General features: G+C 51.3%; 1 protein-coding gene across 1 annotated transcript in view; it reads right to left on the bottom strand.

The window, feature by feature from the left end:
• Window positions 1-3,006: 3,006 nt before the first annotated feature.
• The window catches only part of CCDC30 (coiled-coil domain containing 30), a 37,858-nt gene continuing 16,682 nt past the window's right edge, over window positions 3,007-24,182 (bottom strand). The window contains exons 8-25 of the mRNA XM_086476337.1: window positions 23,368-23,475; window positions 22,821-22,921; window positions 21,783-21,975; window positions 17,276-17,374; window positions 16,483-16,623; window positions 13,974-14,111; window positions 13,060-13,217; window positions 10,772-11,018; window positions 8,951-9,124; window positions 8,416-8,625; window positions 7,606-7,763; window positions 6,927-7,074; window positions 5,965-6,086; window positions 5,440-5,581; window positions 4,725-4,864; window positions 4,289-4,424; window positions 4,006-4,073; window positions 3,007-3,342 (exon numbers count right to left, since the gene is read on the bottom strand). Of these exons, the coding sequence (XP_086332463.1) occupies window positions 3,129-3,342; window positions 4,006-4,073; window positions 4,289-4,424; window positions 4,725-4,864; window positions 5,440-5,581; window positions 5,965-6,086; window positions 6,927-7,074; window positions 7,606-7,763; window positions 8,416-8,625; window positions 8,951-9,124; window positions 10,772-11,018; window positions 13,060-13,217; window positions 13,974-14,111; window positions 16,483-16,623; window positions 17,276-17,374; window positions 21,783-21,975; window positions 22,821-22,921; window positions 23,368-23,475 (2,697 nt within the window). The 3' untranslated portion in view covers window positions 3,007-3,128. The remainder of the gene's footprint in view (window positions 3,343-4,005; window positions 4,074-4,288; window positions 4,425-4,724; window positions 4,865-5,439; window positions 5,582-5,964; window positions 6,087-6,926; window positions 7,075-7,605; window positions 7,764-8,415; window positions 8,626-8,950; window positions 9,125-10,771; window positions 11,019-13,059; window positions 13,218-13,973; window positions 14,112-16,482; window positions 16,624-17,275; window positions 17,375-21,782; window positions 21,976-22,820; window positions 22,922-23,367; window positions 23,476-24,182) is intronic.

The following is a 24,182-nucleotide window of genomic DNA, read 5'->3' as shown; positions in this document are numbered from 1 at the left end:
GCACCAGCACCACCAGCACCAGCACAATGGCACCGGCAGCACCACTTCCACCAGCTCTGCCAGCAGCAACAGCACCGGCTGCACTGGCAGCACCAGCACCACCAGAGCCACTGGCACGGAACCAGCAGCACCAGCAGGTACGGTGTGTGCAGGGACTGTGCCAGCACCCAGGGTCTAGTGGACCTGTGCGCTGACGTCATAAACGGCTGAGTGACATCATCGGGCTCTGGGGGCTGGGCGGGGCAGAGGGGCCCGCACGCCCAGAGCCTCTCTGCACACACACAGCCCACGGGGCCAAGGGGAACAGCCTGGTGTGCCCAGCCCCCCTGCGCATGGATTTGGGCGCACGCCGCACCCCTGGTTGTGATGCTGAGTCTCCCCACGCCCCTCAACGTGCCTTTCAGTGCACCCTAAACCCCTGGGTGTGCCCTTTGGTGCACCCTGGAGCCTTTGCTATCTTTGCCAGAGGGCTGCCCCAGGCCAGCCCGCGTACGTTTTGGGCTGCTCTGAGACCCTTGCTCGGCCTTTTGGGCTTTCCCTGCACGTGTCAGCCTGTGTTTTGATGCTCCTGCCACCCGTGGCTGTGCCCTTCGTGGTGCCCCAGCCCCCTAGGTGTGAATGTCACGATCTCCATGGCAATTGCCCTGCCATTCGGAACAATAAAGCCCCTAAGGATGCCTTTCTGAGCAGCCCAAGGCCCCGCGGTGTGCATTTCGGGCTCCCCCAACTCCTTGGTGTGCCCTTGGCTGCATCTCCAGGCCCCGCGGTGGGCTTTCTCCTGCAGCCCATCTCCCTTGCTGTGCCTTTCACGACAGCCCAGGGCAATCGCTGTGCCTTTTGGGGCGCCCCTGGACCCCTGGGGGTGCCTCTCAGTGCGTGCCTTCCTCCTCGGCATCCCTTTAGGTGACATCCCTGCGTGCCTTGGCCTTTTGCCATTTTGGGGTGGATGCCGGGTGAACCTTTTGCTGTCTCCTTGCTGAAACCATCTGTCTTCCTTTTGGGGGCATCCTGAACCCCTTTGGTTGCTTCTTGGGGCTTCACAGAACCCTCCCCGTGTGGCTTTCAGCATGCCCTGGACAACTCCATGTACCTTTAGGGGCATCCCGGTCACCAGGACGTGCCGTTTGGGACAGCCCGGACCGCTCGGGCTTCCTTCTGGTGCAGCCACAACCCCCTGGATGTGTCTGGCTGTGCACCCCAAGGCATGCTGGGGGCTCTTGGGGCACGTGAGAATCAGAGAATTGTTTGGGTTGGATGGGACCTTTAAAGGTCCAACCCCCTGCAGTGAGCAGGGACATCTGCAGCTACGTCAGGTTGCTCAGAGCTCCGTCCAACCCGACCTTGAATGGTTCCAGGGATGGGGCATCCACAGCCTCTCTGGGCAGCCTGTGCCACTCTTTCACCACCTTCATCGTAGAAACTTTCTGCCTTCTATCTAGACTGAAACTGCCCGGTTTGAGTTGAAAACCGTTACCCCTTGTCCTGTGGCAACAGGCCCTGACAAAAGGTCTGTCCCCATCTTTCTTGTAGCCCCCCTTTCTTTACTGACAGGCTGCTCCAAGGTCTCCCTGGTGCTTTCTCTCCTCCAGCTGGCCACAGCCCATGGCACAGAGGGCTTTTTGGCGAGCTATCCCCATACACCCACTGCCTTCCCCATAGGGAGACCTAAAGAGTTGCAGACAACCATCGTGAACCTCACCTGAGCAGGCACAAACATGGTGCGCCTCCTGCCAGAACACCAAGATTCGGAGGCTCGCGGGGTGAAGGAAGTTCAGGTGAAAATCAAAAGGACTCCAACATAATTTAAGTTTCAGGAGTCGTTGCACAAGCAGAGAAGCTCTAGATGCAGGGGACCACGTGCCTTGGGAGAAGGTTCTTTGAAACTGTTTTGCGATGGGTGTAGAGAGTAGCCCGAGTGGAGAGCAAGATGACAAATGCCAAGCAAGTGCCTTTAACGCTGGATTTCAGCACAGATGCAAAAGAGCGGGGCAGATGTGGGAAAAATAGGGGGTTTTGAAATGTGGCTGGAGCCAGGTAGGTTTTGACTAAACCTCAGCGGACCTGTGCTCAGATCCTCTTTGGGCTCCTCCAAGATCCTCTGTCCCTTCCCTTGGGAGAACTGCTCTCTTCCCACTGGGGACTGCTCTTACCCCCACTGTGGCCCTCTGGGCCACTTCAGATCCCCTCCGGGCACGCTCAGGTGCCCTCCAGGCTGATTCCCTATTTTTGAGGACCTCTCCCCTTCCTCCTCCGAGCACTCGGGTTTCCTTGGTTCCCCCTCACGCAAACTGTGACTCCTCCCATCCCGTGTCCTTCTGAGTAGGCACAGATCTCTGCCATTGACACTCGCCTGCGGTCAGATCCCTTCTCTTCCCCCACAGCTCACACTCTGATCCTTTCGGCTTCCCTCTCTGCACGCATGGATCCCCTCTACAGCCCTGCTCTGCAAGACCTGATCCATTCCGCTCCCACCCAAGCAGCCCCAGAGACCCTCCATCACTCTTCGCGAACATTCAGGATCTCCCCTCTTTCCTCCTCTGGATGTCCAGAGTCCCCTCCTTGCTGCTGCACCTATTCCATTTCCCTCGTCCCCTCCATCTCCCTTCTGGCCCCTGGACCTGTCATCCTTGTGCTCAGAGGCCCTCCTTTTGCCTCCCATCTTCCTTCTCCACACGTTCTAGTCCCCTCCCTCAGTGCTCGGGTACCTCCTGTTCCGCTCCGCAGGCTTGCACAAAGCAAAGTGGAAGGGGTAAGAGCAGGAGCAAAGGGGAACAACCGGGTCTGAGTAGAGACCGAGGGGAGCGGAGAAAAGTGGGCACGTGGTGGAAGGCAACTTCTCCGAGTTTCATTTCCAAAGCTTGTAGTTTGGGACTGGGCAAGGAACTGGGGTTCAGGGGGAGATCGGGTGGCTTCACCCCCGCCCCCTCTTCCATTTTCCTGAGTTTCTCTACGAATTCCAGCCTCCAGGTGGATCTGGGGTGACACACACACACACTGACACTTGGGCAAGTTGAAAAAAAGCTGTTGAATCCTGGAGTTGAACTACATGACAGAAATCACCAGGTCAGCCAATCTGGCAATTGCCACAAGAGCCCAAAAGCCAATATTTCACAAACATCTTTCCCCATTTAGAAGTCCTCAGAGCTGATGCTCTGTCTTTCCTTCTGCAGCTGGGAGGCTGTGGTCTCTCCGGGTGAAGCTACGTTCAAGTACCCAATCTCAGAAGCTTGCGAGGGGGATAAGCTCGAGGATGAGTCTTGGATTTTGGCTTCTCCTTCAGGCTTTGTGTCTTGCGTGGCCTGCAGGGTGCTGAGAGATCCTGGTGGTTCTTGTGATGGGGAGCTGAAAACAAAACAAATTTCCTCTCCTGAGTCATTCTGCAAACTCCATCTGAGCCTCCGCCACCCGCACGGCCCCAACGCTCCTCCCAGCCTCTCTGTGAGGCAGCGCAGGGCGACAGTCGGTGCCTTTCGCTTGGACCAAGTCTGTGATACTCCTCCTCCAGCCAAGGAGCTGGCGGCCCTCATCTACCCCCAAGCCTCCTCAGACTGTCCGTCACCCTCAATGGCACCCGCAGGCCGTCACCAAGTCCACTGGGCTGGGTCTCCAGCAGGCAGGGAGCGGAGCTGCAGAGCCCCTCTGCCTTCCCCTTGCCGATCTGGCACGGATCGTGGGGATCCCGGCTACACCAGCAGAGAAACAGCTCGAGCTCCCTCCTGCCCCATAGCCTGGGACGTGAGTCACGCAGTCCTGGGCAGCAGTGGTCCTCTACGTCTCATCACCTCTTGTGTGAAGACACGCTTCCAAAAACCCTGGGCACCAAGCTGATCTCTAAATCCCATCGTGTGCCCCGACAGAGTTTGAAAATGTCACTCCTCCGCCCCATTAGTTTCAGTCTTTAAAAGGTCCCTTGGAGGTGAAGCACAGGGTGCACAGGGCGGAGCAGCCAAAACACTCCACTTCTCCCTCACCACACGCAGAGAGGCATCCCCTGCCCCACGGTACCTGGTACGGGGAGATGGCAACCCCTTACTCCGCAGCTGGCATTCAGAGAAGTTAACCCTCTTCGAGTCCTGGAAGGGGGAACAGAGACTTTCAAAGGAGGAGGTCCATGCCAGACCCCGAATTCCAACATATGCTCTTGGTCTTCAAAGTGCCCCCAGCTCCACTGAGACTTCTCCCCATGAACTCCAGCCCCACAGATGTACTAATCCTAGACTTGTCCTTTGGGCCAACGACATCGGCTCTGCAACCTGTCTGCTGAGACCAAGCCCTCTCAGAGTCTCACCTCCGTGTTGGGAGCGTGGATTCTCCTTGGCACAGGCTGCGAGGTGGGCACGTGGCCCGAGAGCAGGCGTTTGCTCTCGTGAAGCCGCACGTTCTCCTCATCCAGCCGCACATTCTCCTCATCCAGGATCTTCACTCTGAGCACGTCACACACACAAGGCATAAGTTACTTTCCTTCCAGCCACGCTGCGTTTTCAAAGGGGCATTTTCTCTTGCGACCTCAGACCCTTTGGCCTGCGCAGCATCGGCTCTATGCCGAGGCCTTTGATGGGGAAAGGGGCTAATTGCATCCCACAGCAATGAAAGGCCTCAGCACTAGTGACTGGGGCGCGGTTCAGGCTTCCCTGTGCCCATTTCTTAAGAGGAATGGGCATAAGACCAGAGAAGCGCTGGGAAGAGGCAGGCTCCCAGAGGTGTGGACATCGTTAAGCACCTACCTGCTCTGCAGGGTGGCGGCACTCGTAGACGGGTTGCTCCAAGGGGGCTCCTCTTGGTCAGTCATCTCCTGGAGGAGCCGTCTTCTTTCCTGGAGTAGTTTCTCATTCTCAGCAGCGATCTCTGCAACCAGCGCCTTCCCCTGAGCAGTGTTGCAGAAGGAAATCACCACCAGCAGTTACGCTTCGCTCTCCCCTGCCCTCTGTGCGTCTGAGAGCGCTTTACCAAAGGGGTCACCGCCAAGCACGTTCACTCCTAGAAGTGATACGCTCTCTGATGTAACACACCCCAATAAGAGGCTTTCGAGTCCCTTGCCAGCAGCAATAGCTCTGAGGCCAAAGCAGACGGAGCTTAGGCAGGTTCTGAATGGGATTTGGGGACAGAGGTTCCCCGAGGGCACCCCTGAGCCAGCAATTCCCTTGTGGCCTTTTGTTCCTACAAGGACGGGCTGGAGCCCCTGGCACTGCAGCCGTTTCCCAGGGCAGCGTCAGTCCTGCGCACAGCGCAGGAGCAGCACGTCCGGCAGAGCCCCCCCTGCTCCCTCCGTCTGGTCGTTTAACGGGGCCAGCCCGTTGCCTGCAAACCAGCTCTGCCCAAACCTTGTTTCCTTTTCTCCTAAACAGCATGCTGTTTGGAAGAAGGGGTGCTCCCGCAGCCACGCTCTAGCCTGCTCCCCCGCCTTCCCCCGCGGGAGAAGCCCTTCGTGTGTTCTCTCACCTTTTCCACTTGGAGCTTTGTCTCACTGAGCTCATTTTCCAGCTGCTTAATTCTGCTCTCCCTTTGTTTCACCTCATGGATAAAGGTCTCCTTGGCTCTGCGGATCTTGTCTTTGTGGCGGAGCTGCATTTCGTTATATTTCCTGAGGAGGCAGAGAGACAAGCATCAGTCTGTGAAATGCTTTGGTGTTCTGGGCCAAGAGCGAGGCAGGAAGTGTCCTGTATTTGGTCCAAGGCACCAACTTTGGAAGCCACAGGGAAAGGGCAGGTTGTTTGTTTGGGTGGGGCTGTGGGTGGTTAAGGGGGCGTGCTTGGGTATGGGGGAAGAAGGCCAAAAAAGAAGAATCCTAAACAGCAAGGGTCAGGCAAAGAGGCTGCAGAAAGAGCTCCTTCAGCGGGTGCTTCTTAGAGCTGCAGCACTGGCAGCTACAGAACAGTCACGTCCACTGTCACTGCCAGGCACATCGAGGGCAATTCCGGGGGGGGATTTTTGTGCCTACACGTCCCCTGCTGCTGCAGTCCTTACCTGACACACAGATCCTTCTGGTTCAGCAGACGGACTCCTTCCTCGTAGAGGGCTTTGTTTTCCTCCTTCAGCAGTGAAAGCTGCTCTGAAAGCTTCTGGTTCTCCTGCTGACACTGGAGGTGCTGGAAAACATCGACTGGTTATTTGTCTGTCCTCAGCTGTAGGGGCCCCTCTGCCTCACTTAGGTCTGGTCTCCAAAGCTGCTCTGTCATCAACGCCGGTGGTTCCCGCTACAGACAGTATGCACCCCTTCTGCCCCCCAAGGCCACCGCCTCCTGCCCTTAAAGAAGGGGGAGCGTGGATTTCTGTGCTGCTGGGGGAGGCTGAAGGCTTCAAGAGGGCGCAGGCAGCTAATGCATCCTGCCGGGCAGCGCGCTCTGCCAGAATTTTCCTGCAAAAAGCTCCAAGCTCTGCAAGAAAAGGGGAAGGGAGAGGGGAAGAAGCCGTCAAGTCCTCCTTCCGTGCCCTCAGAGCTGCGTCCCCAGGAAACCCAGGCGAGATGAGGTGGTGCTTTTCCTCCAGCACCTCTTGGAATCACGGGGATCTGCAAGGGCTCAGCACCTGACTGCATTTGACCCCATTTCAGCAGTTCCTGGGTACAGATTTCACACCGGGATGGTCCCATTTCCCTCTAGAGCTCAGTGGTCTGCTCTGGAGTCAGCTACCACGGAATCACACAATGTCAGGGATGGGAAGGGACCTCGAAAGATCATCCAGTCCAACCCCCCTGCCAGAGCAGGACCACCGAGAGCAGGTCACATAGGAACGCATCCTTGAATACAAACCAACCCTCTAGGGCCCCTCTGCCTTTTAGTACCCTGTCCCATGGGATTTCCCCAAGCAATTGCTTGAAAAGGCCAAAGCTGGCCCTGCTGAAGTCCAAGGCCATGATCTTGCTTGCTATTCTGGTCCTAGCACAGCATCACCCCGGGTGAGGAGGACCCGTCTGTGCGGCAGCTCACCTCGCTCAGGTCAGTTTTCCTCCCATCTTCTAAGACGTGTAGAGTCTTGGCTTGCAGCTCCATCTGCATCTTGGTCAGTGATGCCTCCTTCTCCCGCAAATGCTGGAGCTGCTGCTGCAGCTCCTCCACCTGCTGCTCCAGGAGCTTCCTAAAAGCACGTTGGGGTGACAGTGAGACACTGACGTGGAGGCCTACCTCCATGAATCTAAGGCTGGCTGTGATCTAAACCCAACACCACACTGCTCTGCACCTGCCCTGGGCAACACTGAGGGCAGAAAGAAATCAGGACGTCCTGGCTGTCCCCACGTGCCAGCGGCACGTGAAAGGTGCGTGCTGTGTCTGGGATCAGCAATGCCAGCGGCACAAGAAAGGGCACTGCCGGCAGCTGGAGGGTAAACCAAATCACTGGGCTGGCAGGAGGGGCCACGCACCTTCTGAGGCAGCTGAAGCCTCCAAAGATCTTTTAAATCTGAGACAGAGGGGATGGGGGGAGCTCTGCCAGGGACACTGGCAGGCCCAAAGGACACAAAGGAGGTAAAACCCGTGCTGCCCTGACTCCTTGAGCCCGCCTAGGGCCAGCCGTGGAGCTGCAGCAGGGAGCTGCAGGCTGGCCCAGCAGCATTTGCTGGCACACGCCTCCCCTCCGCACCCAGCACAGCCCTTCCCCAGCTCTGGGTACCTGTTCAGCCGCTCCTCATGAAGTTCTTGCTGCGCACAAGCTTCATTTGCTCGGGCCTGCTTCAATTCCTCCTCCAGGAGTTTCTTGTCTGAAACACGGGCCTCTGCCAGCTGGAGTTGGTGTTGGGAATCCTTTAGCTTTTGCTGCAGCTTTGAAATCTTGGATTAAAATTGGACATGGATTAAGCCTTCTGAATGTATAGGCCAGGATCTGATTCAGATCCCTTTGATCCCTCACTATCTGAGTCCCAGGAACGAAAGGTTTCCGTGCTTCTACTCAAAGCACTTCTGCACGTCTTTGTGTCAAAGCCCACGAGAAGCACAACCTCTCCAATGGCTACCAGACACTTTATTGGGAATTAGCAATAATAATCCTTTTCTGCACCTCATTTGATCCTGCACACTTCAGAACCCAACCCAATGGTTAGTGCAAGAACACGGCAGAAGTGATGCCACAGAAAACACAAGCTTTTGCCATTTACCAGGCAGCAAACTGCAGCACGTCTCCTCGTCAAGAACGTGGTCTGGGCTTCCTGCGCCTGCCAGCCCTACTACCAGTATTTTCAGAGACACCGGGTTTTACAGACAGGAGCGGAGCCATCAGATTTGGCTTCTATTGTCTTGGTTATGCTCCCTCAAATAACAGACCTTTTTCTTAAAATATTTAGCCCATGGATCTCAAAGTGGAGTGCCAAAATGAGCGTCAGGGAGCTGCTGCGGGAGCTGCCCGCGCTTCTGCTTTCTGAACTGCGCTTGCACAAAGCTGCTAAAAACGTCCCACCTGTGAACTTGGCTCAGGCTGACGAGTTACCTTTCTTTGTGCTTCAGATACTTTGGGCTTCTCCTGCCTAAGCCTCTCCTGCAGCCTGCTCTGCGGTTTATCAGCCTGGGAGCACTGCAAGAGCTCTTGTTCAAGTTCTCTGACCTCCTGCTGCCTTCTTTCCAACTGTACTGACAGAGAGGAGCACGTTTCGGTGGCGTCCGAGAGTTGTGCCCGGGCTTGCTTCAGCTCAGCTTTGACCTGAGTTTCAAAAGAAGAAGAAATCAAGTTTGCACTTCAACCTAGATCACCTGACATGTCTTGATTAGGAAAGGGGCAAGACGATCACCCAGGAGCGGCAAGAATGAAAGAGAAATAGAGGGAGCAAGTACAGCACACCCAGAGTTTCATGTGGAGGCAGCGCAACTTGCCTGAAGCTGCGACCGAGCGCGCTTGAGAGCCCCAGGGACTCTACAGCCAAACGTAAACGAGGTCCAGTCTGTTGAACTCAGCTCCTCAGACCTCCTATAGCTTGTGAAATGATGTGATGCCCTCTCCAAAGAGTTCGCCCTGCTCTTGTTCCTACCTTGGTGCATTCCTCTTGGAGCAAGAGGTTTTGCTTTTGTAAATCGACGTTCTTCTGCCTTTCGTATCTCAGCTCCTTCTCGGCTGAGCTGCACAAGTTCTGAACACGACGCAGGTCCTGCTGCAGTCGCTCCGTTTTTTCCTCCTGCTGCTGGAATCTCTCGTCAGACAGATGCTGCAGGAGCAGCAAAACGACAAAGGTGACATGGAAGTTAACTTCAAGGAAAGATAAAGACTGGTAATGAAGAAAGGTAGAGGTGTGCCGTAGGATTTAAGGGCATTTAAGAGGGAAGCTGGGTAAAGCCAGGCAAGCGTTTCTTCTGCCCCCACCCTAGGTCCTTCTCCCTACCCTGTCCGTCCCCTCAGAGAAGCCAATACTTCTTGAGGTCAAGGGTAAGATGCAACAACCTGGATGAGGCAACAAACCCCTGTTAAAACTAACCTGTCCAACAAAAGCAAAGCCACCCACGTTACTCTCAACTCTTGTGCCAGAGTCTCACTAAACAACGAGGCATGAGAGGCTCATCCAGCCACAACTCCCAGAAGGAGCAGCAACCAGGCGAGTCCTGGCAGAGGTACACGGACAGACACCCTGGCACAATGCGACAGCAGCCTGGACACCTTGAGGTGGTCACTGATGGTCTCTGATGCCTTTCAGAAGGTAATTGAGCTCTTTGGTTCACCCAAGCACCTCGTACACAGACCAAAATTTCTTCCCATCTTTGGTGTCCCAAAACCCTTCTTCCCAGCATCACTTTCAGCCATCTGTCAATCTGCGTTCCCGCTTTGTGCCTTCACCCTCTGTTCATGGGACCAGATGAAACCCACTGAAGATCAAGTTTACCTTCTCAGATCAGTCCCCAGATAAATTCCCAAGCTGTGAAGTCTTGATCCAGCAATGTCATTTGTCCTCGAGATCAGTCAGGGTTTGTGGGGTTTTTCCCCCACCTGCTTCTATTGGGATCCTGTTCAGCATCCCCTCTACACCTTGTATCTTGCTTTGATCTGCTCCAGCTCTACAGATGTGCTGCTTCTTGATATCAGCACAACTCTGATCCTCTTCTCCCACTCGCACTTCTGCCTACAGGCCACCCTGCCCTCTCTTCTCTTCCAAACTCTTGCGTATCATCCTGGCTCCTCCTCAGACTTCCCATCCCGGCCACTGTCACCATTTCTTCCCCCTTTGGCAGGGTTACCTGCTCTTCCCTTTCTTTTAAGGCCACACAGTAAGTAACGTGAACAAACCGCATGTCCAGCACAGCTAAACGTAGTGACAAGGAGGCGGCTGGCCCACCAGCTAGTAGAGCAATTGGAGAGCAGTAACTGCAACACAGGCGCAGGGCCGCAGCAAAACCCAGCTGCTTGTCAGCTGCCACTGCGGGGCAGCAGCTCTGGGATAAGTTCCACGCTGCAAGCGCAGAAAATCCCCCAGGGGAGCGGGCAAGAGGAACAGCTTGTGCCTACAGCAAAAGCAAGACCGTGGTGGGAATAGCAAGCCAGCTCTATTGCTCACGCTCCAAAAAGGAGCCGAGAAAGAGCTCCAAAAGGTTTAAAACATCATTGAAGGACTGTGAAACTTATTTCTTTGATGCACACTCAGGGGGCCATTCAGTTTATCCGAGTTCCCACTAGGTCCAAAAACACAGCAGAAGGAAATTATGACATTCATACTTTCCAAACATTTTCCCCAAGGAAATCAGTCAGCCTTATCTCCCCGCTGTGTGCCAACATTACAGGACTGGCTTCCAGTCCACTTTAATTAGGTTTTGCCACGAAATTAGGGGAAAAAAACGTACGGTGGAGATGGCAAAGCTGCCCATACCTGTTTAAGGCTCCCATCTAAACTGCCTGCAGAGCTCTGCCACACAAGAAACCTGTTCTCTCTATGTGCCACGCCTTGATTCATCCTCCAAGTCTTGTCAAGCGTGCTGTCGCCCTGCTCCCGGGTAGTCAGGATATCTTGTTTTAGCTGGGCAATTTCTTCCAGTAACAACCATTTTTCTTCATTGCTCTCTTTTAGCTGCTTTTCTAGCTCCTCCCTCTTCTTGTTGCTTTCTAGTAATTCAGTACTTGAATGAGAAACAGTAAAGGAGAGAGATAACTATACACATCCAAAGGAAACCACCCTCTGAAGGGGAAAAACTTGGGATATGAGAGTCCAGTGAAACGCTCAAGACAATACTCAAGCGTCTCAGGAGGCTCCAAAGGGGATTTAGTTCTGGGTCTTGCAGTTCTGGGCAAGGGTCAGCCTCCAGGGGAAAAATAAAAAAAAAAAAATAACAAAACCAAAATAAAGTGTGTCCAAAGGGTCAGCTCTCAGTCATTCACCAGTAGGTGAACTGCTCACTCAGGCAACACTCACATGGAGCCACGTGAGCTGGTCTGCACTCACAAGCAGCGCAGAAGCACTCACCCAATGCCTCGCTGTGTGGAAGTACAGGCTCAGGTCTCCCGATCAAGCTGTGCAACTCGCCGCAATCCAAACTAGGTCCTTACACGCTAACCTACCTGTCTTATCCTGGTTCTACTTTACCTCAGTGCCTAGTTATCCAGGTAACTGAGCTGACTGTAACTACATCAGGATCTAATCCGAGCCTTTGCTTACTAATGAGAGCCTGGGACTGGATGGCTCAACTCCAAATTTGTATTGATCTACTGAGAAAAGGGAGCCAGGAGACCTGCAAGAGCTTTATGTACAACCCCGACGCCTCCTGACACCTGCCCTCCAAGGACAACTGAAATCCACAGCAGGATGTTGTGGTGGTTTGGTGTCTGGCTGGGGTTCGGCGCGGTTTTGGTAGTGGGGGAGAGGGCCACAGAGGCGGCTCCTGCAAGAGGCTTCAAGAAGCTCCCCTGGCTCCAATTTCAGGCCCATCTCTGGGCAAGGCCAGACCAGTGGTGGTTCTGCGAACAACTATTTAAGAGTGAAAGAAGCGGTTGATTGTGTGTCTCTGTTCTGTGTGTGTTGGTGAGTGAAGTGGGACGGGAGAGAGCCAGCCCTGCTGACATCCCAGTCAGTGGGGAAGGAGAGGGGGAGCTGTGCTGGAGCAGAGGTTCCCCTGCGCCCCTTGGTGGGGTGGCAGCTGAGCCCCTGCAGCCCCTGAAGCCCAGCAGTGGCCCAGAGGTCACCCTGCAGCCCGCAGAGGGCCCCGGGCCGGAGGAGCAGGGACCAGGCCCAGAGCAGCCGCAACTCTAGAGCCACTGGTTGGTGGGAGGGCGGCAGCCCCGGGAGGGACTCTGGGGAGCTGCGGCCCCGCGGGAAGGACTCGTGTTGGGGCAGTTGGAGGAGGAATGTCTGCCGGGAGAGGGACCCCGCGGTGGGGCAGGGGAGGGCTGCGAGGGCCTCTCTCTCTGAGGACAGAGGAGCAGTGCCGAACATCTTGTGCCAGACTGACTGTAACCCCCATTCCCTTCCCCCTGCACTGCTGGGGGGGGAAAGAGGGAGCAGAGCTGAGCCTGTGAAGACCAGAGGGGTGGGAGGGGAAGGTGTGTTGTATTCAAGACCTGGCTGTATCTCTCATTTTCCTTGATGGTGGTGGTTGTTTTGTATGCAATGTACATTGTTATCCCCAAGCTGAGTCTGTCTTTTGCCCACGACCATAACTGGTGAGTGAGCCCTCCCTGTCCTTTGTCCTGATCCTCAAGCCCTTTTGGTTGCATTTTCTCCTCCACATCCCTCAGGGGACGGGACAGGGGTGAGCGAGCAGCTGCGTGGTGCTTGTGGAGCCAGCTGGGTGGGCTCAAACCACAACAGATGTAAATCACCAGCTGCTGGCAGCAGTTAGTCCAAGGAGCCCAAGCCCACGATGGGAGCTTTTCAGGACCCTCTCACTCCAAAAGAAGCAGCCTCCTGCCTAAGGACAGCTCTCATTTATGCCATTCAGAATGTGGAAGAGCTGCAGAAAAAGAGACTTACTCCTGACTGATCATGATATCACTAAGGGAAATGCTTATTCACCAAAATCTCTAGCGAGAACATTACCCGATAAGGAAGACACAAAGCTGCTATGCCCATTTTTGCCAGAAGCAGCACTAGGATTTTTAAAAGACTAAAAAATTAGTCAGCAAAGATAAGGAGCAGAATGTACCACAGGCCTTGTTAAGGTTTACCAGAGCAGTTCTTGTTCATTCCTCAAGTTTTTGATCTGTTCTTCCAAAAATAGTACTTTAGCCATCTGTTCTTCATGTGTTTTTTCATCTGTACATAGATCTTCATGTTTCTGCACGAGTTTGTTAATCTGTTCTCTTTCTTGTAGGAGTTCAGAGACCTGTCAGAAAGGTCAGAAAACACGACGACTGTGATTTTCTTTAGTCTCATGGAAACCTTCTGAGCAGTGTAAGGCAATCTGGGGACTCCATCAAGACATGGCTTGTCATGCTGTAGCTAAATTATTGTAGTTCTTCACCCTTGAAGATACATGCGCAAGTCCTTTTTTCTGCGTGGGAAGTAGCTGCACGTAAACTATCATCAAATTGCATTTCTTTATTTGATTTCATCCTTCTGTTGCTCATCTGTCGTTCTCAGGGCTTTATATCACGTGCTGTATCATTTTACAAAACTAGCAACTCTTGGGAAAACAGGTAGAGTACAAGGTGTGTATTCATCTGTCTCACACAGAGAACATCCTCCATCCAAGTCAACCCAAACCAACTTTCTACGGATGGCTGCTCTCCACTTTCAACATCACCCAATGCCTTAACACCAGGCAATGGCAGACCCAAAACCTGACACATGAAGAGAAGATGCCAAGAAACTAAAAGTGGCAAGAAAGGAGGGCACGAGGAGTTCGTAAGGACACAGAAACTTCCAGACTGCATCGGAACCAGAAGCTAAGCAGTGGTGAACCCAAATCCTTCAAAGAAAAATGCTATTAAGCCCACTAAACACTATCAATGACTTTGATTCCTAAAGTTTTTTAATCAATATCCACCAAGATGCATTTACTTACATTTCAGCAACATACACTAGGAGCTTTTGTCTGCATCAGACATGAGAACAACGGGGATTTCTTTACATTTCTCACCTCTGTATCTAACAAAGCATTATCCTTCTGTAGCTTCTCATCGGATACGTTAATGCGATCCCTACTCGCTGATGTTCTTTGGAGGCTCGGGAAGTTATTACAATGATTTGTAAACTCTGATTTTGAGTCAGGAAACCCCTGGTGAGGAAACAACAGGAGTTAAAGGATGTAATACACCCCTAACTACAAGCCCAGAAAAAGCTTTCTCCTCTCAAGTGTCTAAAAACCTCTTAAACACAAGAAGAGAGTTCCAAACAAATGCAAAGAGCTTCTTGCACAGCATCAGTTCATAACACATCATTAAAATTTAGAAGAACAAAAATATTACCCAGTTTACTCATCCATTCTATGTGTTGGACATCCTGACAAACACAACATTGAACAACCCCAAATCTTGGCCTCCAGGTGTGGATCACCCAGGAGAACCCAAGGATTTCATGCCAAGCTAATTTCCAGCACTCCGTTGGTAAACGATTCATCCCCGTAGAGCTGCTCTATCAAAAGGAAATGAGCCCATTTGTGAAGTCAGGAATCCCACCAAACACATGCAAAGTTCTCTGTTTTAAAGACAGTTACAATCTAACATAGGCCGCTGGATTTTGTCTCATGATCCCTTTGATGGAAAAATGGTCCTCTCCTTCGGCAAAACCACCAGGCAACTGGTGACTGAATGAGAACCAAACTTACAGGGATGCACGACTTTGATTAAAAGGTCCCCGGACCATGAGCAGGTTGAACTATTGGGATGCAAAGGTTAAAGACTGATTCTTCCCATTTTCTCCATCATCCCTCCAATCAGACAATTCCTTTTCACATGCATGTTCATAGACTGACCTAGCCCCTTCCTAAACGGCTCTTCAGCAAGGCTTGCTCTGCATCCCGAGCTTTTACAATGTGAATTTGTTGCCTAACAGCACTACAAAAGTCCTGTCCTCTAGATGCCACTGTTCCTCCAGTAAGACACTAGTGCATGTGCAGTTGCGCCAACAGTTCAGGACTTTCACTGTTTTTTTTACTTATGCTCGAGGAAGTGGTATGTCTCACTGCTGGTCTAAGGCCTCTCAGAGTGCTAAAAAACAGGGTTTGTAATAGGTATAACCCCCTCCTTTGCCAGTCTCCCTCAGGTCCCCCCTGTCCGCCTGAGCCAGGCCACAGATCTGCAGGTCTCCTAAATTTTTAGACTCATTTTCAGCCCATATCCTGCATATGCCTGCATTAGCCCTTCTGAAATTTTGCTGGCATCACACGCTCTCTCTCCTCTATGGCCCAATTGGAAGACAAGAGCACCAGCAACTCTTCCAGCTGAGATAAACCCGCCAGAAGACTACCTAGCAGCTTAAATTGCTTCAAGCAAAGTGCACTGATGTCCTTAGGGCCTATAACAAAAAGCAGCGCCGGGATCAGAGCAAGCTGCTCGTGTAGACTTCTCTGACTCTTAGGTGTTCTGACTTCTTATCGTGCCATATTCTGGTTAAGGAAGATACTATAAAGGGGACCCATGTTAAACAGATTCAGAATTAGCTAGTTGATCAACCTCAGAAAAGCAGTTGCTGCTAACAGATAACTGCGACGTTGCTCTGCAGGGAGGTCTGGCTCAAATCTCCAAGTACCCTCCCATGTATTCCCACCTGAAATATTGCATCCAGCTCTGGAGCCCCCAACACAAGACAGACATGGAGCTGCTGGAGCAAGTCCAGAGGAGGGCTACCAAGATGGTCAGAGGGTTGGAATACCTTTCCTACGAGGACAGGCTGAGAGAGTTGAGCTTGTTCAGCCTGGAAAAGAGAAAGCTCCGGGGAGACCTGAAGTACCTGAAGGGGGCCTACAGGAAGGCTGGGGAGGGACTTTTTACAAGGGCCTGCAGTGATAGGACGAGGGGTAACGGTTGGAAGTTGGGAGAGGGCAGGTTTAGACTAGACACAAGCAAGAAGTTCTTCACCCTGAGGGTGGTGAGACACTGGAACAGGTTGCCTAAGGAAGCTGTGGATGCTCCATCCCTGGAACTGTTCAAGACCAGGTTGGATGGAGCCTTGAGCAACCTGGTCTAGTGAGAGGTGTCCCTGCCATGGCAGGGGGGTTGGAACTGGATGATCTTTGAGGTCCCTTTCAACCCAAACCATTCTGTGATTCTATGATGTGTTGTGACACGGAGAGATGAAGGCTCATGACCATGAGCCTTACAGTCACAAATAACTCTGCAATAAATAACTAAGTCTGAAATCTTCCACTCTGCCCTCTAGAGAAGGGGGCTGTGGCTACAAACTTTGAATTAGTGTTTTGTTATTACATTCACTGAAAGGAAAAAAATCAATTATGGAGTTAAGAGACAGTTCCATTAAAACAGATGGATTTAAAACCATCTACCAAAGAAGCTTTCAAACTGGCTGGACTAGGGAACTGCATCAAGAGAAGTCAAGCAACGCACTTGGAGGGCAACTGGGGATGTTTTATGGAGTCACAAGAGGCAACTGCCTCCTGCAGGGAGTCCCACTGTAAGAGGTCTACATACGTGGCTGCCCAATACCACCTTCTCAGCCTTCAGATCTTCTCGTAACAGTTCAAGCTCAGATGCAAGTTGCTTCCTCCGTTCTCTCCGCTCTCCCAGCTGACTTCCCAACTTTTCTATTGTTTCCTGACAGCTTTCTAGCATCTAAAACAAGCGAGATTAAGAGTCACTTCCATGACATCATCTATTCTAACAAAAGAGAAAGAAATTACAGAAAATGTGTCTTCTAGAAAAACAAGGATGAGAAAAATGGTTCCCAGAAGTTGCCAGCAGAATTCCCTCACCTTATACCCAGGACTGGCTGGACATCTCTGAAGGCCTGGAGCCTCCAGCTGACCCAAGATACCCTGGGAACGTCATCTCCCACATGTAACAAGTTCCATCTGGCTTAGACACCTGGCAGGTCCAACTGGCTAGCAAATCACAAATCGTCTGCAAAGTCAGCCCAAAACCAGCTGGGAAACAGCCTTGTAAATGCACCTGGGCACTACCAAGGTTTCGCTAAACCCTAAACAAGAGTCGAGCACCTTTACACATGTAAACCCTTCTCCCTGGTGAGAGTGAACAAGCTCCTCAGCTTGCAGTGCTCAAGGCAAGACAAGCTCCTAAGACAGAGATGAGTTATCAGGGAGATAATACTGGCATGTTAGCTGCCTTCTCCAAAGACATCCATCTGTCTTGCATGAGCTGACAGGCTACATATACTCAGAAGATGGTGACAAAGCACATTCACAGGAGATACTCATTTAATACATTTCTAAACAGAACAATTTCTTTCCCAAGGAAAATCTCTTACCTCTTGCATCTCTTGTGCTCCAAACGATGGCTGCTCTTCCCCACTCATCTCAGTTTTGTTCTTCTGCACTTCAAGCAACTCTGTTTCTAAACTTGTGATCTTAACAGAGACAAACGACAAGTTAAAACCAAACCAGTACTCACCACTAGTACTAAATGCACAACTACTACTCAATTGCTCCTTGTGCTGCTATTACAGCCCCATGTTTGGAAATGAGGAGTAGGAGGGGACGTGGACGGCCGCCAGTGTGGGCTAGCTCCAGCTTACATCTTTCATCCTGCTGCTTCAAAGGGTGAAGGAGCCGTCCAAGGCCAAGTCAGAAGATGAAAGAACCCTGCCTCACAAAAGGAGAGAAACAACCCAGACACATGGTGAAAATTCAAGGCTTCCGCAGCTTGTCGGCCTTCTACGTGCTGCTCTCCCAACACAGAGGTCCTCAAGAGACCCCGATTTGTATCACGGGCCATCCTCTTGTCTCATGTTGTTGCAGTGCCCACTCCCCCGCAGCTGACCTCATCCAAGCAGATGTCGGACCTGGTCCACCAGCACTTGTCCTGGTCCCTCCACCACCCAAAGCAGGTTGTAACTCAAGGCTCTGAGGACACTCGAGCCAGGAAAATGCTGACCTCTGTGCCTCTCCTGGCAGGCAAGAGTTTGTCTGGACAAGTGCTCACTCTGCATTTACACCATCCCTCCCAAGGCATCTGCCCTTGTGGGAAATCTCATGGGAACGATAATTAGTCCTGCAGTTTTAAAGGGCATAAAGGAGCTAGGAGCAGTCCAGCTTCTCCTTCCCATTATGGTTCCTGCAGACCCTTTTGCAAAATCCCAGTCCTGGCACTCCCAGCCACTCTGCTCCGCTGCCAGCCAGCCCGGCATTCAGCAGCCTTTCCTTTCAGCTCCTTACGCTCAGAAGAAAGTTTGTGCTGGTTTTCTTATTTCTAAGCCACCAAGCTGGCCTCCTCACTGCCCAAGCTGGGCTTTCACTGAATAAGGCTGCAGAGCGAGCGGTGATGCTGGAAGGAGAAATCCAGCTGCAGATGAAATCCACCTTCATCCGTATACAGCACACCCCGTACCCGTACGAGCAACATCCATCACCCTACTCATACAAATGAGTGTACGGCAAAGCACAGAAGATGCCTTATGCCTTTCTCATCCCCCTTTCTTTGCACTTATTCAGAGATGATTCTTCATTCCCTTCCAAAGGGAAGCCGAAGCCAAAGAAGTCCCAAGTCTCTGCCAATCTCCGCCTGTTTAAAGTGACTACAAAGCAGCATGTCAAAGCCCAGGAGCTTTGCTTTCACTGACAGGCTTCAGGCACAAGATGGCTCTCTTGAAGCTCCCAGCAGGGAACAATCTCTAACATAGAGGAAAGCCGCCACGATACTTTTTTTTTTTTTTTTAAGACAGGTGATGTTACCCAACCTAGGTGTTAAAAGCAAATCAGCGGGATGAAACACCCAGGCCTCTCACAGAGGAGCCAGAGGGCAATAAACCTCCCTCCTCTTGCACAACTAAAGGATAGTTTGGGGTTCAACAGGACATTAGAGCTGTGGATCTCAAAAGCACACTAAACCTCCTCTTCCCATCCCCCAGCCAACCTTTGGTCATGAAGTTGATACCCAGATACGCGTTTCCAACATTTTGCTTATTTTTCCTCCAAGTCGCTAACTTTTGAGCATTTACATTGTGCACATAAATCCCACGCCAATGGCAGAACAATGCTCACATTGTATCCCGGTGTCCTCGTTCTGAGTCAGTGGCCTAATCAGCCAAGATTTTTGTAGGCATGCCAAAACAGAAAAGACTTCAAAGTCCTTCTCACATGGGGCAGGCTGGCAACCACCCAGCAGTGCTGCTTTCTCCAGGCTCCAGGGCACCTGCCTTTGTGCAGTCCTTCCCTCATTACCTCCAAGGCACTCAAAAGCAGCTCTGCAGCCCTCCACCTCGGCAGACAGTGGATCTAACCAAAGGTTAACCCACCTCCTCTTCTATCCCACAATCTGTCCGTCTCTCCTCACTGCCCTGCATGCCTCTTTTCTGTCTCTTTTTTTCAGCTACAGCAGCTGCTGAGCTCATGCCAGCCAAAATGCCTTGCCTCTCCTTGGCTACTCGATGTTCCCCGCTGCGTTGACCCTGTGTCCCCCAAAGCAGCGTTCCCAGGGATCTCTTTAACAAGGCACTGAGCCAAGATGGGATTTCTCCAAACTGGAAACACATCTTGTTTGATTTGTGGAGGGTTGTGTTTATTCTACTTCAGTGAGAAAGTGGGAAACCTTATAGTGTGTGCTGAACAACCCCCAATTTAAACAAAAGCACAGTCATGGTGGACAGACCATCACAGAGCCAGCCCTTGGCTCCTCAGTTACACACTTAGAAACATGATGTCTGCTGGCATCCCTCATTAAGATATTTGAACATGCCTTCAGTCTGTTCTACTGTCTGTAGAGACATCTCCCTCACAGCCAGAAGCGACTGACAAGTAATTCGGTTTTTCTTACCTTGGACAATTCATCTTGGAGGCATGTGGCTACTTCAGCATTCACATGGGATATGCCTTCACACTTGCACTATCTCCTACATCACGTTTTAACACAACAGCAAGAGTATGGACGTGTCCGAGCACCGCTCACTGCTGACTGAAAATCCGGGTGTGCCCCTACTTCTCACCTGAGAAACCCAAGGTCCTCTACGGACCGGTCCTGCTGCCTGGCAGTCCAGGACCATGACCACTGCAGAGAGGATCTCTTAACCACAGACAGAGGGCAGCTCAGCCCAAGGAAGAGCTTTTGGCTGGGCAGCAGGGCTTCAGCCAAAGGAAAAGACCTCCTCAGCCAGCCTTTTTGGGGAGCAGCCCCATTCTGAGTTCCTCCATTCTCTCTGGCTATAAATTCTTCAGCTGCCCTGGCTGTAAGGGATCACGTGCCCTGGTAGCGATGCTGCACAAATGCTGCAAACGGTACGTTCCCTGGGGGCAAGCAGTGACAAACCAGTCCATAAGAGCAGGTGCTCCTCACAGAGTGCCCTCCAGAGGGATGGAGAGCCCATCCAGTAAATCGAGGAGCTTCAGCAATAACTTAGTCCTTGCTTAAAACATGGATGGAGATGGCTCTGCAGGAGTTGTAAGGAGGCCCTCTAATGTTGCCATGGTTCTGACAAACCAGATAAATCACATGGTGCTTCACCTCCACAATCTCCTGGAGGCTCCCTGATGGTCACATGCAAATGAGCGGAAATAACAAAGACTTTCTATCAACCTCCTAAAGCCAAAGCATGATCTGAGTGGTCTTGTCATATTAACAGGAGAAGATCCAGATTGCCCTGGAATGAGAGTGCCCAAAATCAAGTAGGACATGGGTTAGGAAGAGACTGGTGAGGTCACATCTTGATCAAGATTGAGCAGAGCTTCTCCAGATGGATCAGCTTATCACAGCTCTTAAAGATGTGTCCAGCCATGCCCGCCCCATTCAACAGCAGGTGCTGCACCAATACATAGCAGGTGATGCATGAAACTCACTGCCCCCTCAAATTCAGTATTTTCAGCAGGGATGTCCCCAGGCAGTGCAGATCCTGGCCCTCCACACCCAGAAGTGCCTTGGTGTTTGACACACGGGCTGACATGTCTCCGAGATGCTGTGCTTGGGGAAAAGCCAAGAGTGCAATCTTTTGTCATCAGCATGCTTAACTGATGACCTTTCCTGGGATCAAGGAGCGTCACTGTCCCACACTAACCATTTTCATCTGCTGGAGAGGTCTGGAGAGGGGTTAGGGATTCAAGTCAAAGCCTGGACTTCTATCATGGGTGCCAGGTTATAGGACAGGTTATATATCATGAGCTTCAGGAAAACCTCTTGCCTTTCTTCTGAGCCTCAAGAGGACTTGGGGCTTCCAGAAACTTGCTCTTCAGCAGGAACCATACACAGAAGAAACAACCACCCAACATGGAAAAGGAGTTCCCGCAGGACACCAACATCAGGAGCACTGATGCCGTCTAGAACAGCCTCTCAGGGGAAATCAGAGCTTCTAAGCTACAAAAGCTTCAGAAGAACTCCAGAGAAAAAAAGATGCAACTTGAATTTAAAACAAAAAGGCTTCAGCTTAGCCAAGAAACTGAAGAGCGCACAGCCTACACGTACAGAAAGGCTGTATGGGAAGGAGCGTTGCCTGATCTCACTCCTATGGATGCAGGAGGTACCTTAGCTACTTAACTCTGCTTGCCCAAGCACCAAGGAGGGGGGAAAAGAGATGGAAAAGACAATGCTGCTGTCACACTGGGGGAATTCTGCACCTCCAAGCAAGTATCATTTACTCACTGCTGGATTTTTTTCCTTCTTTTCCCCTCTTTTCTGAAACCAACAGATTTTGCTAGTTGCATTTCTTGCCAAACTGAACAAAGCAGCATGCAGGTTTAGGTCAAACATCATTTTATTCTACTAATCAATATGCAGAGAGAAAAGCAGCTAGAATTAAAAACCAAACTGTATTTCTTCCATTCCTTACTTACTTTCCGGTGAAGTCCCTCCACCTCACTCTCAAACTGTTCCTTTTCCTGTTTGGTTTGGATCTGTGTCTCTCCCAGAATTGATTCCAGCTCTTCATTGCGCTCAACCAAGTCCTCGTGCTCCTGCTCCAGTTTTTGCAGCTTGTGAAGGAGCTGGGAATTCCTGCCCTCGATGTTTTCAATCACCTCTCGGCACCTACACACCAAAGACCAGCATCACCGGGACTAGAAGTGCCATGTAAATGCATAGACACACATCCAAACTGCTCACCACTGGCAAGGAAAAGCCAATGGGTTTTTCACAATGGAATATTTCTGTCCTGCTAAATTGACTCTCACATCCAGTATGACCTGTGCCTGCTATTATTTAGCTGGTGATGCACAGGAACTAGCAGTGATGGGCTCTACATAAGTAATGATGAAGGTCAGGGAAGAAAACTGGTTAGGCACAAGGATGCTAACAACAGACAGGTGACACGAAATTCAGCTGCTTGAGGTGGGGAACAGGCTCAGGCATTTGAAGGGAAAGAGAATCAGAGGGATGGGATCAGACCCCCTTTCCTCCTTGAACCTGCCAGAAGAGCCACAGCAGCTTCCTGAGCAGGCCAGAGGAGAACAAAGCTTTGGCTTTCCTTAAAAATCCCAGTTTACAAATTTAAGCTTGCGAGCCAAGTGTTTTGGCACACCCCTGGACAACAACCAAATCCAGAGAAATCTCCCCAGCAGCAAAACAGTTTCAAAAACAACACTTCTGTCTGCAGAGAGCCACAAAAGCCCAACCCTGTTCTTTTAGGAAAGCAACAAACCAGAGGAAGTGTCAGAAAACAGCCTGTGTTCTTGATGCCGAGGGCTACAGACCCACTCAGGACTGCATTACCTCCAAACTTTCTGATTTGGGAGCAGACAAACAAAGTTAGTACCAAAGAGTATTCTAAAGAATCCAATACTTAAATCCACCCTGCAAGACAGAATACCAGCAACCAGAACACCAGATAAGCCACTGTGAACATACAACAGATGAAAGATTTCTACACTGCTCACCTTTTATGAAGTGTTTCACTTCCCTGATATCTGTCGTCTTGATCTGAGCCGGCTTTGCCTGAAACACAGTCTCCTTTAGTCCTCCCTTCATCCTTTGTGCCCTGTGTCTCAAGAGAAAATTAAAAGTTACCACATAATTAAGACTGAAATCGTAGCACAATGCGATTCCAAAGCTACCGGAGTCTCTCATAAACAAACAAGACAACCAGAAAACATGAGCTACATCATCTACATTTATCTGCAGTAGATAATCACTGGCCACAGGAGTAAACCCCCACCAAGACCCATAAAAATATGAAGGCACTAGTGGGTATTAGCTTATGCCAACAGACATGCCCTACACAGTCATGTGGTCGTCATGCCCAGCACAAATCCTCCGCCACCCCTGCACAGGATGCACTCACACGTACACAGAAGAGAACACCAGCGTTTCTGCACTACAAGCTGTGTGTCTTCATTTATGGCACAGGGCTGAAATGCAGAGCGGGGCCTGTTTGCTCAATTTGCTTTCTAGAACGGCAGCAAACAAAAAAGTCCTTGAAAATACCTGCAGTGAGGACGCTGCGACTTCTTCAGTCTCGGTTGGTGCAGGCAATGGAAGTCCTTGCTTGTCACTCTTCTGATACTCACAGATCTCCTCTTTGAGCTGTTCAACCTTCAAACGGAAAAGGCTTGCTTTTATTTTTGGTGAACGTTCATCTTGCTGTCTTAGAGAATGAAGGCTCCCCTCCAACTTGCTGCAGAGAAACTGCAGATTTATTAACAACTCAGCCTGAGGGACCGGTTGAGATCATGTGGCTGCTCTAGCTCGGTGGCCCCAGACTACTGAGGGAGATAAAGAGCAGTGCAAGGGGGAATGCCGCACTTTTTTCTTCATTTGTTTCAATCACTGACCATGCACATGTTGTCCATCCCCTTTTACTGAATGGGACTGAGCGCAGAGGGGTAGACAGGCCACAACCACTACTTCTGAGGACACTTTTAGTCTTTGCTGTTATCGATAGGACCAATATTATTATTAGCAGGAAACTGTTCACACACCGCACAGTCACTTACTCGCACACTCACTCTTGGATACCGGCTGGAGCAACAGCTGGGAAGCCAACACCAGCCATTTATTCAGAAGGGCAGGATTGTACTGATGTGGCTTCTGGGTGGGTGTTCATCAAGTCCTGCAGGCAGTTCTCACCTTCATCAGATGCAGCTAGAACCCTGAGCCTCACGCAGTCAAGGACCTCTTCAGCCTCCACCCACACCCCCAGGCACCTGCAGAGCCCGCTCACACGGACTCACATACGCCACACACACAGCAGATCCTGCACGGTTAAGGCTCAATACTCCAACTGGTGGAACACACGGCTG

This window comes from Leptosomus discolor, chromosome 20 (genome assembly GCF_034619465.1).
Source record: "Leptosomus discolor isolate bLepDis1 chromosome 20, bLepDis1.hap2, whole genome shotgun sequence".
In the NCBI taxonomy this organism is placed as follows: domain Eukaryota; kingdom Metazoa; phylum Chordata; class Aves; order Leptosomiformes; family Leptosomidae; genus Leptosomus; species Leptosomus discolor.
Note: the sequence above shows the minus strand (reverse complement) of the source record. Positions and strands in the feature narration are given on the sequence as shown.